Genomic DNA, 19097 nt, shown 5'->3' with positions numbered 1-19097 from the left:
TGAGAGTATCTGCAGAGAAAAATGGGAGAAACTCCCCAAATACAGGTGTGCCAAGCTTGAAGTGTCATACCCAAGAAGACTCAAGTCTGTAATCTCTGCCAAAGGTGCTTCAACAAAGTACTGAGTAAAAGGTCTGAATACTTATGTAAATGTAATATTTCTGTGTTTTAGTTTTACGAAATTAGCAAACATTTCTAAAAACCTGTTTTTGCTTTGTCGTCATGGGGTATTGTGTGTAGATTTATGGGGGGGGGGGGGGGGTTTAATCAATGTTAGAATAAGGCTGTAACCTAACAAAATTTGAAAAAAGTCTATAGGTCAGAAAACTTCCCGAAGGCACTGTATGTATGTGTGTGAATCTGTGTGCATATGGCCATTGACACAAATTGTGTGTGTGCTTAGTGTGTCCATTTGTGTGCTTGTGTGTGTGGCCTCCACTCCATCCCAGCCCCAGCCTTTGTCTTGTTCTGTTGTTGTGTAAGGGGGGGCAGGGGTGATTCAAGGGCTGGCAGTCGCGTGGATTGTACTCTCTCTTTCCAGCTCTTTCAGTGGGGGAAGCACATAGACCTAAACACACTATTCTTTTATTGTCATTTTAGCAGGCTGTGAGTGATAAACCACACACACACTCCCACATACACTTCTCTTACACGCACATCTATCAAGAGACCAACAGGGGACTGAAACATGTGAGTGGAAATGTTTTTATTTTACTTGGGAAGGTTTGAGGAGATGGCGGAGATTGGCTTTGCCCACTACTGTAGAATCCAATGGAACAGTAGGGTTGTTTTAGGGTTTTGTGCTTACAGTATGTCTTTATCCATCCTATTGCTAAATTCCAATCTACTGTATACAGTGTAGTCATGTAGTCATTTATTAACCATCAGACCGCTTCAATAGAAGTGATTTCCATAATACCATACCCAGATCACTTTCTGAAGCAGCAAGAAGTCTAGTGGTTAAGAGTGTTGGAGCGGTATCCAAAAGGTTGCTGGTTCAAATCCCTGAGCCTGCAAAGTGGAAAAATCTGCCGTTCTGCTGTTGAGCAAGGTAATTAACTGCTCCCCAGGTGTAGATGATGTCGAATAAGGCAGCCCCCTATATCTTAGGTTAAATGTGGAAGACACATTTTGGTTAAATGCATTCAGTTGTGCAACGGATCCGGTATCCGCTTTAGTCTAAAGACTCTTGAGCAATGTTTTTGCAGGGAAGGCTTGTAATATGCACTGTAGTTAGTATTACCTTGTGCTGCCAATACAGCATGTAATTACCATGTAATATGCAGAAAACTGAACATAAAGGGGAACTACCATCAAAGAGTGGGACACCGACAAAAACGTGCTAAATGGAGTAAATGCATCCCTCCACATTTTTTACATGCAAATAGCACTTGAGTTCTGTGATATCTGTAGTGCTCATGGAATGACATTATTGAGAGCTGCATTACTTTTCTAAAACATGATTCAAAGACCTACATGTTTACAAGAGTTATAGGTCAGGTCAGTGCACACAAACAAATAGCGATGTATCAGACGGTTCTGGATGAGGCAGGAAAGCAAAGAGCTGGACACTAGTGGCCACAGGAGCCACAGAGGCCAGTATAACCTTAGGACAACTATGTATGGGCATTACTATACAATAACAATACAGAAATCTAATCATGAGCCATCCTAACAGTCCATACTATATGTAGGCTACGTAGTGTTCTGCTCGAATGTACTGTAAGTGTGTCCTTATCAATATATAACTATGTCCAACTGTTTTCCACTGTTTACCTGGGTTCAAACAGGATTTGTTTTAATTCAAATACTTTAGCCAAACTTGATTGAGGGTGCCTGGCTTTTAACCAATTGTATAGTCCCACAAGTGCAACCCCTGCCCATCTGGCACTCCTCAAACACTCAATGTATTTGAAAGAAAACTAGTACGATTTGAACCCAGGTCTGCTTGTTTATTCTGTTTAATAGCTGTTTAATAGATGTTCAGTAGAAAAGAACAGTAGAAAAATGTTTGTCAAAAAGCATATGCACCCACCCAGTTGCTGTATTTAGAGACATTGGCATTGCTCCTGTAAAGTACTTATGCATACATTATAATCATGATTTGTGTAATAACTCATGTCCTCTTTCTCCCAGGTGCTGATCTCCATATACTGGCTGGGTAGGAAGGCACAAAGCGAAACTTTCTATAATAGACCTAACCTAAAACTCAAGTCCTTCGAACGACTACTGGGCATAGCAGCAATATCCAAGGTAAATTTATAACCTTACTGTACATACTGTACGCTGTGCTAGGCTAGGTTAACACTTTATTACTCTTTCGTTTTTCACTCTATTATACTCTATATAACCTATTCATTTTTATGTTTGCCCCTTTTAGTAATTATATTTCTATGTGTACTGTATTAGTAGCCTGGTCCCAGATTTGTTTATACTGTCTTGCCAATGTGTTTAACCACAGGAGTTTGCACGACGAAGACGGTATTAGCAGTATTCAAAGTAAAGCTGCCTCACTGTACTTCAGTGGGCTAGTTAAATTTGGGGTCCATCAGTTGATGGACATTCCATTTGAATTTGGTCAATTCGGGAAGTGAATTGAAATTGCAATTCAAGAATGGAAAGATGTCTTAGTTTCAGTTACAATTTTTCAACACTTTATTTGGAATTTCACTTCATGAAACTGAAATGAATTGGAATGGACCTCAACCCTGATGTACCTGTACATTGTTATTCAAACTACAGTTTTTGTGTTGTGTGCTACCATGTAAAGGTTTGAGTAATCAGCATAGCTACAGTAGGAATCAAATCGTATGAATGAAATCCTCTTTTACACTCATACCCCATCACATCTCTACATCCTTCCTGGTATTTTAGCTATGTGTTGAGGAAGCCAGCCCATTGGCCGAGGGGCTTCAGGCTCAGAATACTTGACAGTCTGTACTAAAACCATAGCAAAGTTAAGTCATAACTGATCCAATCTCCTGACGCAGCTATTTTAATCTTGTTTACTTCAGAAGCCCATAGGTCACTTGGTACATGCATAACAGTGTGTGTGTGTGTGTGTGTGTGTGTGTGTGTGTGTGTGTGTGTGTGTGTGTGTGTGTGTGTGTGTGTGTGTGTGTGTGTGTGTGTGTGTGTGTGTGTGTGTGTGTGTGTGTGTGTGTGTGTGTGTGTGTGTGTGTGTGTGTGTGTGTGTGTGTGTGTGTGTGTGTGGTTCTTTGCACATGTGTGTTTGTGTGTGTCGTAACATTGCTGAGTTTTACAGTTTGGTCTGTTTGTAGTTAGATTTACCAAGCACATTCAAGCCCTACAATTACACTCAATACCATGGGATTTTATACGATTAAAAACAGGCAAAAGTGATAATTAGTTTAAAGTGATGGTTAGTTACAACATGTTCCACGCGTTTATCTGTTCCAGTCCGAGCTCAGTGAAGCGATGTTAAGCCAAGCTCAGTAGGGAATGGCATTGTTTAGCCCTGGAATCAAAGTCAATTTTTGATCGGACATTGTCTGTGTCCGTTATGGCACCCTATTTCCTACATATTGCACTACATTTGACCATGGCCCACGGGGATGTGTTCAAAAGTATTACATCATGTAGGGAAATGGGTGCCAGTTGGGAACAGAGGCAGTTATTGTTTCATAAAGAGCGGCTGACAAGTTGTTGCTTGTTGGGAAGCAGGCTGGTTAGAGAGGCTCCAGGCAATTTTTTTATTTGTTTTATTTTTACATTTATTTAACTAGGCAAATCCATAGAACAAATTCTTATTTACAATCACGGCCTACCAAGAGGCAAAATGCCTCCTGTATGGACATGGGATAAAAAAGAAAGTAGGACAAAACACACATCACGACAAGAGAGACACCACAACACTACATAAAGAGATACCTAAAGACAACAATACAACATGGCAGCAACACAACATGGTAACACAAAATATTAGCAACACAACATGACAAAAACACAACATGGTAGCAACACAACATGATAACACAACATGGTAGCAACACAACATGAAAACAACACAACATGGTAGCAACACAACATGATAACACAACTTGGTAGCAACACAACATGACAACAACACAACATGGTACAAACATTGTTAGGCACAGACAACGGTACGAAGGGTAAAAAGGTTGAGAAAACAATACATCACGCGAAGCAGCCACAAGTGTCAGTAAGAGTGTCCATGATTAAGTATTTGAATGTGTAGATGGATATAAAACTGTCCAGTTTGAGTGCTTACGCTATAAGCCAGTCTTTAGACTGTCAACATTTATCATGGTTGTCACCGTCACACAACGCATGTCTAACTGGGTTGTGCTTGTATGAGGCAGAGTGGAAAACACTCTGAAGTTTGTGTGTGGGGGAGGTGTGTGTGCGTGAGTTATCATGTACCCAGTGAGGATAACCCTAAAGAGCTAAATGACTAAGAGACACATCACTCTGTCTTCAAATTAAATTTAAATTAAATTAAATGTTATTGGTCACACACATATACAGTGCCTTGCGAAAGTATTCGGCCCCCTTGAACTTTGCGACCTTTTGCCACATTTCAGGTTTCAAACATAAAGATATAAAACTGTATTTTTTGTGAAGAATCAACAACAAGTGGGACACAATCATGAAGTGGAAAGACATTTATTGGATATTTCAAACTTTTTTAACAAATCAAAAACTGAAAAATTGGGCGTGCAAAATTATTCAGCCCCCTTAAGTTAATACTTTGTAGCGCCACCTTTTGCTGCGATTACAGTTGTAAGTCGCTTGGGGTATGTCTCTATCAGTTTTGCACATCGAGAGACTGACATTTTTTCCCATTCCTCCTTGCAAAACAGCTCGAGCTCAGTGAGGTTGGATGGAGAGCATTTGTGAACAGCAGTTTTCAGTTCTTCCCACAGATTCTCGATTGGATTCAGGTCTGGACTTTGACTTGGCCATTCTAACACATGGATATGTTTATTTTTGAACCATTCCATTGTAGATTTTGCTTTATGTTTTGGATCATTGTCTTGTTGGAAGACAAATCTCCGTCCCAGTCTCAGATCTTTTGCAGACTCAATCAGGTTTTCTTCCAGAATGGTCCTGTATTTGGCTCCATCCATCTTCCCATCAATTTTAACCATCTTCCCTGTCCCTGCTGAAGAAAAGCAGGCCCAAACCATGATGCTGCCACCACCATGTTTGACAGTGGGGATGGTGTGGTCAGGGTGATGAGCTGTGTTGCTTTTACGCCAAACATAACATTTTGCATTGTTGCCAAAAAGTTCAATTTTGGTTTCATCTGACCAGAGCACCTTCTTCCACATGTTTGGTGTGTCTCCCAGGTGGCTTGTGGCAAACGTTAAACAATACTTTTTGTGGATATCTTTAAGAAATGGCTTTCTTCTTGCCACTCTTCCTTTCTTCTTGTTATTATCTAACAATTCAAAACAATACAAACCAATCTTCTTGTTAAAGAATGGAATTAAGAAATATATAAATATAAGATTAAGTAATGTCGGAGTGGCATTGACTAAAATACAATAGAAAGGAATACAGTATCAATCAATCAATCAATAAATAAAATGTATTTATTAAGCCCTTACATCAGCTGATGTCACAAAGTGCTGTACAGAAACGCAGCCTAAAACCCCAAACAGCAAGCAATGCAGGTGTAGAAGCACGGTGGCTAGGAAAACCTACCTAGAAAGGCCCAAACCTAGGAAGAAACCTAGAAAGGATCCAGGCTATGAGGGGTGGCCAGTCCTCTTCTGGCTGTGCTGGGTGGAGATTATAACAGAACATGGCCAAGATGTTAAAATGTTCACAGATGACCAACAGGGTCAAATAATAATAATTACAGTGGTTATAGAGGGTGCAACAGGTCAGCACCTCAGGAGTAAATGTCAGTTGGCTTTTCATAGCCAATCAGTCAGTATATGTATATCAGTATATGAGATGAGTATGCGATGAGTAAAGCAGTATGTAAACATTATTAAAGTGACTAGTGTTCCATTATTAAAATGGCCAGCGATTACAAGTCTATGTACTTTGGAAAGACTCTTCCTAGAGCTGGCCGCCTCGGCCAAACTGAGCAATCGGGGGAGAATAGCCTTGGTCTGGGAGGTGACCAGTCTGAAAGAGCTCTAGAGTTCCTCTGTGGAGATAGGAGAACCTTCCAGAAGGACAACCATCTCTGCAGCACTCCAACAATTAGGCCTTTATGGTAGAGTGGCCCGACGTACGCCACTCCTCAGTAACAGGCACATGAGAGCCCGCTTGGAGTTTACCAAAAGGCACCTAAAGACTCTCAGACAAGATTGAACTCTTTCGCCTGAATGCTAAGCGTCACTTCTGGAGGAAACTTGGCACCATCCCTACTGTGAAGCATGGTGTTGGCAGCATCATGCTGTGGAGATGTTTTTCAGTGGCAGGTACTGGGAGACTAATCAGGATCGAGTCAAAGATCAACGTTGCAAAGTACAGTGAGATCCTTGATGAAAACCTGCTGCAGAGTGCTCAGGACCTCAGACTGGGACGAAGGTTCACCTTCCAACAGAACAACGACCCTAAGCACACTGCCAAGACAACACAGGCTTCGAGACAAGTCTCTGAATGTCCTTGAATGGCCCAGCCAGAGCCAGAACCCAATCAAACATCTCTGGAGATACCTGAAAATAGCTGTGCAGCAATGCTCCCAATCCAACCAAACAGAACTCCCCAAAATACAGGTGTGCCAAGCTTGTAGCATTATACCCAAGAAGACTCGAGCCTGTAGTCACTGCCAAAGTTCTTTAGCAAAGTACTGAGGAAAGGGTATGAATGGTTATGTAAATGTGATATTTCAGTTTTTTATTTTTAATAAATTAGCAAACATTTCTCAAATCCTGTTTTTGTTATCTCCTTATGGGGTATTGTGTGTAGATTGATGAGGATTGTTTTTAAATACATTTTAGAATAAGGCTGTAACCTAACAAAATGTGGAAGAAAGCAAGGGGTCTGATACTTTCTGATAGCACTGTATATAGGGCAGAAGCTTCTAAGATGCAGGGCTGCGTAACCGGGTGGAAGCCGGATAGAGATGGCTATTTAACAGACTGGTGGCCTTGAGATAGAAGCTGTTTTTCAGTCTCTCAGTCTCAGCTTATCTTAATTGTTTACCCCTTTTTCTCCCCAATTTCAAGATTTCCAATTGGTTGTTACAATCTTGTCCCATCACTGCAACTACCATATGGACTCAGATGAGGCGAAGGTCGAGAGCCGTGCATCCGCCGAAAAAACGACACCGCCAAGCTGCACTGCTTCTTGATGCAATGCTCGCTAAATCCGGAAGCCAGCCGCACCAATGTGTCGGAGGAAAGACCCAACACCTGGTAACCATATCACTGTGCATTGCTCTCGGTCCCAGCTTTGATGCACCTGTACTGACCTCGCCTTCTGGATGATAGCGGGGTGAACAGGCAGTGGCTTGGATGGTTGATGTCCTTGATCATTTTTTGGCTTTCTGTGACATCGGGTGGTGTAGGTGTCCTGGAGGGCAGGTAGTTTGTCCCCGGTGATGCGTTGGGCAGACCTCACCACCATCTGGAGAGCCCTGCTGTTGAGGGCGGTGCAGTTGCCATACCAGGCGGTGATACAGACCGACAGGATGCTCTCAATTGTGCATCTGTAAAAGTTTGTAAGGGTTTTAGGGGCCAAGCCAAATTTCTTCAGCCTCCTGAGGTTGAAGAGGTGCTGTTTCTCCTTCACCCCACTGTCTGAGTGGGCGGACCATTTCAGATCGTCAGATCGACATGATGTGTACGCAGGGGAACTTGAAGCTTTCCACCTTCTCCATTGTTTTCCCATCGATGTTAATAGGGGCGTGCTCCCTCTGCTGTTTCCTGAAGTCCAAGATCAGCTCCTTTGTTTCGTTGACGTTGAGTGAGAGATTATTTTCCTGTCACCACTCTCCCAGGGCCCCTCACATCCTCCCTGTAGGCTGTCTCGTCATTGTTGGTAATCAGGCCGACTAGTGTTGTGTCTTCTGCAAACTTGATGATTGAGTTGGAGGCATGTGTGGCCATGCAGACATGGGTGAACAACGAGGTGGAGGTGTTGTTTCCTACCTTCACCACCTGGGGGGCGGCCCATCAGGAAGTGCAGGACCCAGTTGCACAGGGAGGGTTTCAAACCCAGGGCCCCGAGCTTAATGATGAGCTTGGAAGGTACTGTGATGTAGAATGCTGAGCTATAGTCAATGAACTGCATTCTTACGTAGGTCTTCCTCATGCCAGGTGGGATAGGGCAGTGTTCAGTCTGATGGAGATTGCATTGTCTGTGGATCTATTGGAGACAAATTGAAGTGGGTCTAGGGTGTCAGGTAAGGTGGAGGTGATATGATCCTTAACTAGCCTCTCAAAGCACTTTATGATGACAGAAGTGAGTGCTACGGGCGATAGTCATTTAGTTCAGTTCCCTTTGGTTTCTTTGGTACAGGAACAATGGTGGACATCTTGAAGCACGTGGGGACAGCAGACTGGGATAGGGAGAGATTGAATATGTCCGTAAACACTCCAGCCAGCTGGTTTGCGCATGCTCTGCGGACGCGGCTAGGGATACCGTCTGGGCAGGCAGCCTTGCGAACCTTTTAAAGATCTGGCCCTTTTTTTCAATTTTCACCTAAAATGACATACCCAAATCTAACTGCCTGTAACCCAGGACCTGAAGCAAGGATATGCATATTCTTGATACCATTTGAAAAGAAACACTTTGAAGTTTGTGGAAATGTGAAATTAATATAGGAGAATATAACACATTAGATCTGGTGAAAGATAATACAAAGAACAAAATATGCGTCTTTGAAATGCAAGAGAAATGCCATTATATTACTTAGGAGTCTAACCACAATTTAGATTTTGGCCACTAGATGGCATCATTGAATGTACAAAGTTTTAGACTGATTCAATGAACCATTGTATTTCTGCTCAAAATGTTGTATCAAGACTGCCCAAATGTACCTACTTGGTTTACTAATACATTATCAAGTAACTGTGCACTCTCCTCAAACAATAGCATGGTATTCTTTAACTGTAAAAGCTACTGTAAATTGGACAGTGAAGTTAGATTAACAAGAATTTAAGAGTTCTGCCCATATCAGATATGTCTATGTCCTGGGAAATGTTCTTGAAACTTGAGTTTAGTTTGAGTTTATTTTTTAAAGGGACAGTGCATATTAATCAACATTTCAGTTAAAGTGTCAGTTTTAGCCAGCCGGCTAATTTTCAACCGCAGTCCCTGGGCAGGTTATTAAAAACAATTACAATACAGACAATCAATGAGTAGTGAGCACACGCAGAGCATCATTGGACAAGCAAGACATAGCATTAGACAGAGCAACAAAGCACAAAAAGCAACAGGGCAAAATCCATAAAAAGCAACAAAGTGTTTCCACTGCTCACAAGCTACAGACAACAGACAACATGGAAACTGACAATACAAGCTAGGGATTATTTCACAAATCTGATTGACCTTTAGCCATGTCTTCATGTTTTTTGTAAAAGTGTGATAGGTGGTGCAGTTATGTGTGTCTGATGGCAGTGTATTCCAGACATGGGAAGCTCTCACAGAAAAGGCGATTGACTAAAGGATACTTTTCCTTAAGGGAACTACAGAGTCACCTCTCATGGCAGACCTTGTGGATCTACCGCCATATGTTCGGTGTAAGATTTTCCCAACTCAGGAGCCCATGCTTTCTGAGGATGTAACAGTGATGATGGCTATTGGGTTTCCTATCAAGCACTTTGAGAGCCTGTTTGTAGACAGACTGAATGGGTTTTAATGTTGTACAGCAAGCTTGGGCCCAACTAGTCAAGCAGTATGTTAAGTGGGGGAGTATCATAGATTTGAAATACAGTTATGCTACCTCTGTAGTCAAACACTTTCGGTATAAATCAGAAATTAGCTAGGTTGTATTTGGTTATTTGAATGACCTTTTCCACCTGCTTTTTAAGAGAGGTTGGAATCAAGTATGATGCCAAGGTACTTAAAATCAGACACCACCTGGAGCTTCTCCCCTGACACATAGACATCTGGCTCAGTAGCATCTGTTGCCCTCTTTGTGAAGAAGACAGTTTTTTTCACATTGAGATGCAAACACGAGTCACAGAGCCACTTTGTAACCTGGACCATTACAGTAGTGAGTTCTTGTGCAGCTTGTTGTTTGCTCTTTGCATGCACATATATCACTGTATCATCTGCATACATTTGAACTTCAGACCCAGTACAGACAGAAGGCAGCATTGACCCGTACTCTTGGGACACGCCCACATCATAGCTAAGAGTGGGCGACAGAGTTCTGCCTTCAAGGTATGGTTTCATCCATCTCAAGGCATCGGGGAAAAAGTTGACTTAGATAATTTTGTGATGAGAACCTCATGGTTAGTAGAATCAAAACCCATCCTTAGGTCCAGAAACACAGCCCCAACAACGCCCTCTTTGTCCATCTTGGACTTCACATTTTCCAGAAGAAAGCAATTGGCCATTTCTGTGAAGTGTTTTGCTCTGAAGCCAAACTGCATGGAGTGTAATGTGAAGGGGCTGTTGTTGATTTTGTTCTGCTACAAACTTTTCAACAACCTTCGACACCACAGGTAGTATACTAATGGGCCTGCAGTTACTCACGTCAGCAGGATCGCCTGATTTAAGATGGCCGTTATAATGGCCGACTTCCATACCCTTGGAAACACCCCCAGACTAATAGATGTGTTAGTGACCTTAGTAATAGGACCAATGAGTGACTCTTTGGAGTTTTTAAGAAAGGTAGAGTCCAGCCCAAACACATCTTTGGCTTTAGAGTTCTTTAGTAAGCTAATCACCTTGTTCACCTTTGACTCAGAAACCTCTCTTATGATGAAGACAGGTTGAGTGTCATTTCCTAGCACTGAGCCCAGGAAACCAGTGGAGGGGTTCTGTGTCAGTACCCTGACAGAGTCAATAAATTCACACTGAGCATGTTGATTTTACCGATACCGGATCTTTGTTGACATTTGACAATCTGTGGACTATTTTATTGATTAAAAGTCTCTCAGCCGACACTAAAATTGGATAGTTTCATAATACAATGTCTTAGTCTCACTGTAAAACAAATAATGTTTTGGGATACAAAAACATGTAGCATCAGTTGAAGAGAGCTACTTATCATAAGAAACACATACCGCCCTCTAGTGGTTGATAACTATATTTTCTCTTTGAAACTTATCAAACTCACTGTAAGACAAATATATTACACAAACAACGTTTTTTCTACTTCTATTTAATAATAGTTATTTCAATTAAGTCGAATAGGTTTTGTTTTGGTTCGTGGTGTTTAAGGCCAGGAGAGCAGGTCAGTAATTAGAGAGAGAGACTTTCCAGCGGTTTGCAGAAGTATGTCTTCCTTAATTGACCCCCCATAGATGTAACGAATATAAACCAGGAGCTGTGCCAGGCCTGCCACGTCTGTTAACTCATCCAGCTGTAACGCATATAATTCCCTGGCTTGTATGTGAAGCAGTAATTGTTTCAAATCATCTCCTGCCATGTCACTGATGTGTCGTGAACCAGTATTGTTTGATGAAGATATTGTCTGTATAGTTTTTTGGCCTTTTCCCACAGCATTGTCCCAGCCATATCCGCGGAAGCAGGAAGAATTAAGTCCTCCACAATAGTATGGGGCTTATTTGTCCTAGCCACTCGGTAGCTCACCATATAAAATGTTTCTAACCCCTTCTTATTAATGGTATCTGTTGCTTTTAAACATGTCTTACTACTCAAAAGTCATCTTAATTCTCGCTCAAAAAACTCCAGTGACTCATTTTTCAAATTGGCTGTGGCTGAGGAAAGGCACTACTTCCAATATAAGTGAACCCCAAATCAATGTAGTTCTCATCATATTTGCACCACTTGGATGGTCCAACAACGCTGTCTGTTGTTCGGTGCTTTCCAGGGTAAGGGGGCAGTAGCTCTTCGGATGCATCAGAATTACAACTGTCCGTGTCCATGCTAGCTGGGCTAACAACAAATGTAGAATTACTGATGCTAGCATTGGATGTGGTGGTGGAAGCAGAACAACTTGTGTCATTGACAGGTGCAAGTGTAGTACTGCTGGTAGTAGCAGTACTACCAGCAGAGCTGGTATGTGTCTCTATGGACGCAGATCTTACTTTTTTGAATCATTGATCCATTTTCGAGCAAACGGAATGAGCAGCAGCTACATTTGGCTACATGTGACCATTACTTGAATTCCCGTGAGAGAGTAACGGTTAATGTGTTGGATGTTAATTACTTGACTAGACTAGCTGTATTTGACATTGTGTTGTTACTTTGCTGAACACTAGATGGTTTCATTTTATTTTTGGCAGTGAAACGAGGCTGCTCAGGCGAGAAAAACATCTCACCCAAATGTATAGCCCCATTGGAAAATATAAATGGGCTGTTTGAAAATGTGAAGATGTATTTTATTTTAAATGTGAATCACTTTTTTATTTGGCGTACCGCCTACGGCATTGCGCTTACCCCTGGGGGTACCCCAGTTTGGGACTACCTGTTCTATCATATTATAGCGGACAATCAAATTATACACAACACTAAATAGACGTTTTACTCCTCCCTTTCCTTTTCTCTACTTTTCTTCCTTTACTGGACCTCTCAACTCTACCCTTTCCCATTCCTCTTCTCTCCTCCCCCTTCTCGTCCCCCGTCCCTCCTCCCACCTTCCCTTTCCAATCTCCACTCGGCTATTCTCTCGTTTACCCCTTATCTTCCCCTCCACAACCCTCATTAGACTTCTACTTTCTACTTTTTCTCTCCTCTTACACTTCCCTCCCCTTTTCATTTCCCGTGTCCTTCCCCTTCCTCTTCAACTTCTCACCTCTTCCTTCTCTATATCCCCAGGTTGTGGGAGTGACGCGGAGGTGGACTCAGTCTTCAAGATGGCGGTGGACAGTAACAAGGATTCGCTGCACTACCGCCGCTCTTTGGTCATCGCACCCAAAACGACCACACAGTTCAACCAGTTCCTGCCCACCAAGGACAAGCCGGCGGCCTACGTGCCAGCACCTCTCCGCAAGAAGCGGGCCGAGCGCCACGAGGACAGCCGCCGAAGCTGGGCCAGCCCCAAGTACACTGAGGAGGATGGCACCTTCACCAGGTAGCAGAGTCATACACACACCTGTAGCTTATACACCAGAAATCAGCTACCTCAAGTCTTTATCCTCAGGTGCTGCTCTAGCAAATCCTTTCGGATGTACGAAGGGGCTATAGAAGTGTAAAATGTTCATTCCAGTCTGTTCACTCCTCTGTCAATGGTTAAATCATCCAGAAGGGTGGGGCTCCATTCCATTTTAATTCAGTATAATTCAGGTGAATTGGTGTCCTTCTGTTAAATGGTAATGGTATCGAGTCAAACCTTGCCACCCAGTTTCTTTGATCGTTATGAAACTCCATTGCAATACAAGCTACAGTAAGCTAGCTCTATAAGCCAGCTTTTCTTCTTTCACACCAAATAAAACTATTGCTTTGCACTGTTGAATACTGCATAAGACATGAATCTGACTCTATGTGGTTCAAATCTACTGTATGCCATACCCTGATACTTGCCCGTGTCTTTACACACTCCTCTCCTATCATCTCCACTGTCTTTCTGTCATTCTGCTGGTTGGTTCTCCCATGGTTGTGTATGATTGTCCCATGTTTATGGTTGTGTGTGTGCACTGTACCATCATATGTTGCGACTAACCTCGGAACACTGACCTCTGTGAGACCAGGTCAGAATCCTCCAACAACAGATGCATATCCCAGGATTCCCTGCCTGCCGCCCAACTGCAGTGGGCGTACGAGTACGAGAGTGGCAGTGGTGATGATTCTGACCCCGAGCGGCCGGACCCCGACCTCGTTCTGGACGACCTGGCCAGCCGGCGCTTCCACAGTCCCTCCCCTGCCCTGCCTGCCAACTTCGCACTACCAATCAGCCCTCTGGAGGCCGGGAATGCTGTGGGATTAGGAGGAGGGGGAGGAGTGGTTTCAGTGGCGAAAGGAGGGACCTGGCCAACGGTCACAATGACCACAAACACAAACGCCCCACCGCGGCAGATGGTGACCTGCCTCAGGTCAGAAAGCCTGATGCTCTGGGATCTGACCAGAGCGAGAGAGAAAGAGAGAGTGCTTCTTCTGTTATGCCTGCCGGATGAACGAGTGTGGGAGAAAGAAAGAATGAGAGAACGCTTCAGTTTGCATGGTTTTCCAGAACCATGAGTGTAGCAGGCCACCGTGGTCTTAACTTGCCGGCTCTTCTAACTGATAGATTTAATACGTTTGTTTTGTTTGTGTGTTTGATTGTTTTCTTTTATTGTTTTCTTTAGTTGTATTTGCTCGTTCCTCTTGCAGTTGGATTTGCAGTGACTTGCCATCCGAAATATCCAATTTCACATTGACTCGATTTCATTTACTTACATTTACATTTACATTTAAGTCATTTAGCAGACGCTCTTATCCAGAGCGACTTACAAATTGATTTCATTTAATTTACTTGATTTCATTGATCATGTGTTTTTCGTTTTGGTTCTGCCTTGCCCTTTACCTCTATCCTTGTGTGCTCTCATTGGAGATTGTGTGCCGTTTACCCAAGGATGTTCCAACACCATACGCTCCTTGCTCTGCCTTTTGATTGCTTGTACCTTCCTGGTAAACCCTTTCCCCTCATACGATTGGCTGGTCTCTCTTTCTCTCTCTCGAGTAGCAGCAGTGGGCCAATGACGCCGATGTGCTCCCCCCAGCCTCAGATGGGCTCAGTCAGGGTGGACCACCACCGTCCTCTCCCCACTGACAGCCTTCTCCGACAGATGTATGACGATTCTGAAGACGAGGAAGATGATGTTGGGTATGCTGACCCCATTCAGGACGACCTGTACGCTCGCAAAGTGGGTGCGTTGCCCAAGTCAACTGTCGACGTGTCATATGACAGGTTTCTGCCCAAGTTCTGGACGCCTGAGGAGGACACCCACGTGCAGAAGATCAAACTGGGGTCCCAGAGGAGACCCTGGTACAAGAAGATCCAGGGCTTCAGGTCTGTGGACATACTGACACAGGGTGAGGGGGGGACGATGCAAAGAGGGCCAATGTTAAAGACCGCACATGCACAAACACTTACAGCATCATACCCCACAACATAGATTTAACGTCATCATTTAAAGCACTTGCATTCCATTCACATGTTCATACTGTACATCTCAAATACTATATAAAACATTAGTACATACAATGCCAACATTTACAAACCACACACATAATTTCCTTACTCTTTCTTACATTCACTATTTCTAATGGCACATCCCACTCTTATTGCTAACAATACTTTATCACTCTATCACCAACTATTTTCATTATCTTTCTATCACAGTTTCCTGTTTCTATCTCTTTCTATCACAACATTTTCCAGTGATTCCCTATAGTCTGTTTAATGCATGTGATTCTAACATCATTCATAAAGCTTTCATTTGATTGATAAGTTGGGTCCGCACTGCTGTGGGGAACTATTCTACTCTACTAACTTCACTGTATTGATTCCACCTGTCTGACTTCTGCTTCTCCGTTTCTCTCTTTTCTTCTCACTTTGCCTTACACTCCTTTTCCCCACTCTATTTTCCCTCACTTTCCCTCATCAATCCTTCTCCCCCCCTCTCTCTCTCTCGTTCTGTCTCTCTCTCTTTTCTGCACCCACTCCTCTCTGGGGCCATAGCCGAAAGAAGTCTGGCGGCTCATCCTCTGACGACTCTGACTGCGATGTCAGTCGCTGGCTCTCCTCAGCCCCTTCCGGCCCCTCCCCCTCCTCTCACCCCCATGCACCTGAAGGCTCCGCCCACACCAGCCTCCCTGCTGGTCAAAGGTCGATACAGCTGCTCGATTGACTGTGAAATCACAGGAACACTGGTCTAACGCATTGCCTTAAAAGGGCAGGAGTTCTGATTGGCTGCCCTCTCTCATGTACTAACAACGATACTGTGCTAAAAAGTTTCGCTAGTAACTGTGCCCTAACATGCCTTGAAGAGCAGTTTTGAGAGATATACCAGTTATACTGAGGTATAATCACTTTGCTGTCTTGCTGTTTAGTCCAATTTGCATCAGTACATATGTTAAGATACTGTACTGTGTTTGCCAAGCACTTACGATTTGAATAAGCTGCTTCAGAATACAAGGTCCTCAGTTTGATGCAGCCCAGTTTTGAATCAAATAGCCTTCTATTTTTTAAACCTCCTTTTCCTAGCTCTCTGCTTTCCTCCTATTCTACTTGCATGCAACTCATCAACCCTCTGTCCTGTCTCTCCTTCTCCTCTCTCTTCCACCCCCCCTCCTCCTCCAGTCCTTACAACACTCAGCCACAACACACTGCCCTCTACCAGCCCCCCAAAAAGCAAGCCACCAACATCCCATACTTTGAGCGCTTCCCGGTGGTATTCCCTATGATCGACCCCACCTCCGGCCCCCGGCTGGTCAAATGCGAGAAGCGTCCCCTTCTGGGGCGTGACAACCCCCTGGATCCACCAGAACAGTTGGATGAGTCCCTGGCAAGCATCTTCCCTGACCTGGAGAATGACGACATGTTCGCCCGACGCACCCAGGCCTTCCACTCCAACTCTGCGCTGGCTGTGCTGAAAACCCGGGTGTGCGTAAACCACTTGTCCGACCACCTCTATGCCTCGAACCCCCAGCTCAACATCGCCACCCAGCCGCAGACACCAGGCAAGGATCACAAGACCATCATCCCTGACATCGAGAGGGACGACTTCATCTTTCGGAAGGTCAACCAGCCCCAGGATGGTCGGCGGCAGAGACCAGTGTTGGGTGCGGCCGACAGCTACAACCCGATGACCATCCCTGAGCCCTGGGCACTGCCTGCCAAGCTCCAGGCGCGGCTGCTCTGCCCCCCCTCACCTTTGACCCAGGAGGTTGAAGCTGAGGGCAGGGAGAACCATGAGGAAAGAGGAGATCGTGATGGGCACCCTAAAACGGACGACATGTTGCTGAGGAAGTTTGGGGTGGTGCTCGGGGTGGGGGTGGGGGCAGTGCGTGTCCAAGATCAGCGGTCATATCTAGGTATGTCGGCCAATCAGATGGGTCCGTCGCTGCCCACTTCCTGTAGCGAGGGTGACCTGCAGAAGATGGTGGCGATTAGGGAGGCGAGTCGGCTGAGGTACAAGAAGAGGATGATGATTGAGAGGTTAGCCTTTCTGAAGAGTTAGGAACTAAAATGGCTGCTGAAAACAACAACTTCGCTACAGTGCCTGTTGCTCTCAGAGCAAATCTCATATGGCACCCCAAACCCTATATAGTGCACTGCTATGGGCGACAGGTAGCTTAGCGGTTAGAGCGTTGGGCCAGTAACCGTTGCTGGTTCAAATACAAGGTGAATAATCGGTCAATGTGCACCTGAGCAAAGTACTTAACTCGAATTTGCTCCAGAGGCGCTGTACTACTTTGACTGACCTGGAGCCACATAGGTCTACCGTATAAGGCTCTAGTTAAAAGTAGTGCACTATATAGGGAATAGGGTGCCATTTGAGACAGAGACTCAAATCTCCAGGTTGTGTATTGTTGTTTTCTTCTTTAACCCCCACACCTCCCGCCCCCACACACACACCGGTGCTGTTTACTTCTAATAAACCCTTTTCTGTCTGTTATTGAAGTTGTGACGACCCTCCCACTCTGTCTGCCGTATTCTGTCTTTGTTCTTGTTTCCTTATTAGGATGCCGGTGGGCGGAGTTGAGAGGGTCGTCAGCTACACATGGGAAACACCTGGGCCAGGTGTCTCCCAGGATAAATAGACCTCTTCCACATTCATGGGGGGAGACTCTCTCCATGCAGACACCTGTTGTAGATTCTGTTGTGGTTCTTGGTGGCCTTTTGTTTGTTTGCTTTGGCACCTTTCATCACCCTGCATTATCACATTCATGCATGCAAAACACTCACTTACACTACTGATTACTGATTACACACACCATTGTATATTATACTTAGTTACTTATTTAATAAATATAGATTTTGCTACTCCTTATCTCCACGTTGTCTCCCTTTGTTACGGGCTTTGAGCCGGTTCGTGACAAGTGGGGGCTCATCCGGGATCTTTGAACTATTGGTTTGGGAGACCGTGGAGGTACGTGTTTGGTTTGAATATGGTGTTTGAGTGTGATCGGCCCAGTATTGGTTGCCTTTGTTGTTTGGTTTGTGTGCTATGTTGGAGAGAGTATAATGGTTAGTTTCCAGGCCCTGCCTAGCCTGAACTCTTGTTCTACTTTCTGTTGGGACGTCAGTCTGAAGTGAGTAATCTGCTGTGTACCTCGGTGGGAGATTTGGGTAGGGTAGTGGAACTTGCTACCCGGAGCTATAGCCTTTTTCCCCTGATAGGTTTAGCGACGTGTTTCATTTTTGGAATATGTTGGGCATGGTTAATGTTTGTTATTTTTGTGTGGTGTCTGTGGACTGAGCAGTTGTCTCGGGGGCACATCCGTGGCTTGGTGGAATTTGCCAGCATGCTGGGGAGTTCTATTTCCTTGCCAGCGGGCTACAGTGCGTAAATTCCCACCGCAAATCTGCACGAAGACTAGGGTTGAGTTATTGTAGGTTTTGGGGAAGCTCCATATCTCATCTCTCTTCTGTGGTGCTCAGGGTGATTGTCAATTCTCGGGTTGTGTTCTGGTGTGCTCAGCAGAAGGGAAAAGCGATAAAAAAATTTTGTGTGATTATGGCGTCTTATGTAGATAAGTTCATTCGCTCTCCATCAGAGGAATTGTTAGATTTAGGTACTAAAGAACAGCTGTTGAAGGTCGCGGAACACTACAAGGTTGAGATTAGTGCTAAACGTCTAAAGAATTCTATTAGGTTGATATTGAAAGCCAATCTGATGGAGAGTGGTATTCTTGAAGTTACCACCGGGCCAGCCTCTGCTGAGGATTTGTTGTCTCCCCATAACGTTACAATGGCCATTCCATCGGTTAGTCCTAGTTGCCTTCTTTTTGAACAGCAGAAAGAACTGCTTTTGTTACAGCTAGAGCATGATCGTGAGAAGCTAGAGCATGATCGTGAGAAGCTAGAGCATG

At 44.2% G+C, this 19097-nt stretch overlaps 2 protein-coding genes across 12 annotated transcripts in view; both read left to right on the top strand.

Annotated features, from left to right (window-relative positions):
- LOC124043720 (LIM domain only protein 7-like) overlaps positions 1-19097 on the top strand; it is a 135180-nt gene that overhangs the window by 48264 nt on the left and 67819 nt on the right. For 8 of the 11 annotated variants that reach the window (XM_046362617.1, XM_046362618.1, XM_046362615.1 and 5 more), the window contains exons 2-3: positions 2136-2252; positions 12900-13155. In XM_046362617.1, the coding sequence (XP_046218573.1) occupies positions 12938-13155 (218 nt within the window). In that variant the 5' untranslated portion in view covers positions 2136-2252; positions 12900-12937. Of the gene's footprint in view, positions 1-521; positions 690-2135; positions 2253-12789; positions 13156-19097 lie in introns of those variants that run through there. The other 3 variants (XM_046362613.1, XM_046362608.1, XM_046362611.1) reach the window with 3 other exon arrangements.
- Positions 15942-17682, top strand: LOC124043721 (LIM domain only protein 7-like). The gene has a single exon (XM_046362619.1). It carries the CDS (start codon positions 16211-16213, stop codon positions 17240-17242), a length of 1032 nt encoding a protein of 343 aa, XP_046218575.1. The 5' UTR covers positions 15942-16210; the 3' UTR covers positions 17243-17682.

Source organism: Oncorhynchus gorbuscha, linkage group LG09 (assembly GCF_021184085.1).
Source record: "Oncorhynchus gorbuscha isolate QuinsamMale2020 ecotype Even-year linkage group LG09, OgorEven_v1.0, whole genome shotgun sequence".
Classification (NCBI taxonomy): Eukaryota; Metazoa; Chordata; class Actinopteri; order Salmoniformes; family Salmonidae; genus Oncorhynchus; species Oncorhynchus gorbuscha.
This window is presented reverse-complemented; position numbering and strand designations above follow the sequence as displayed.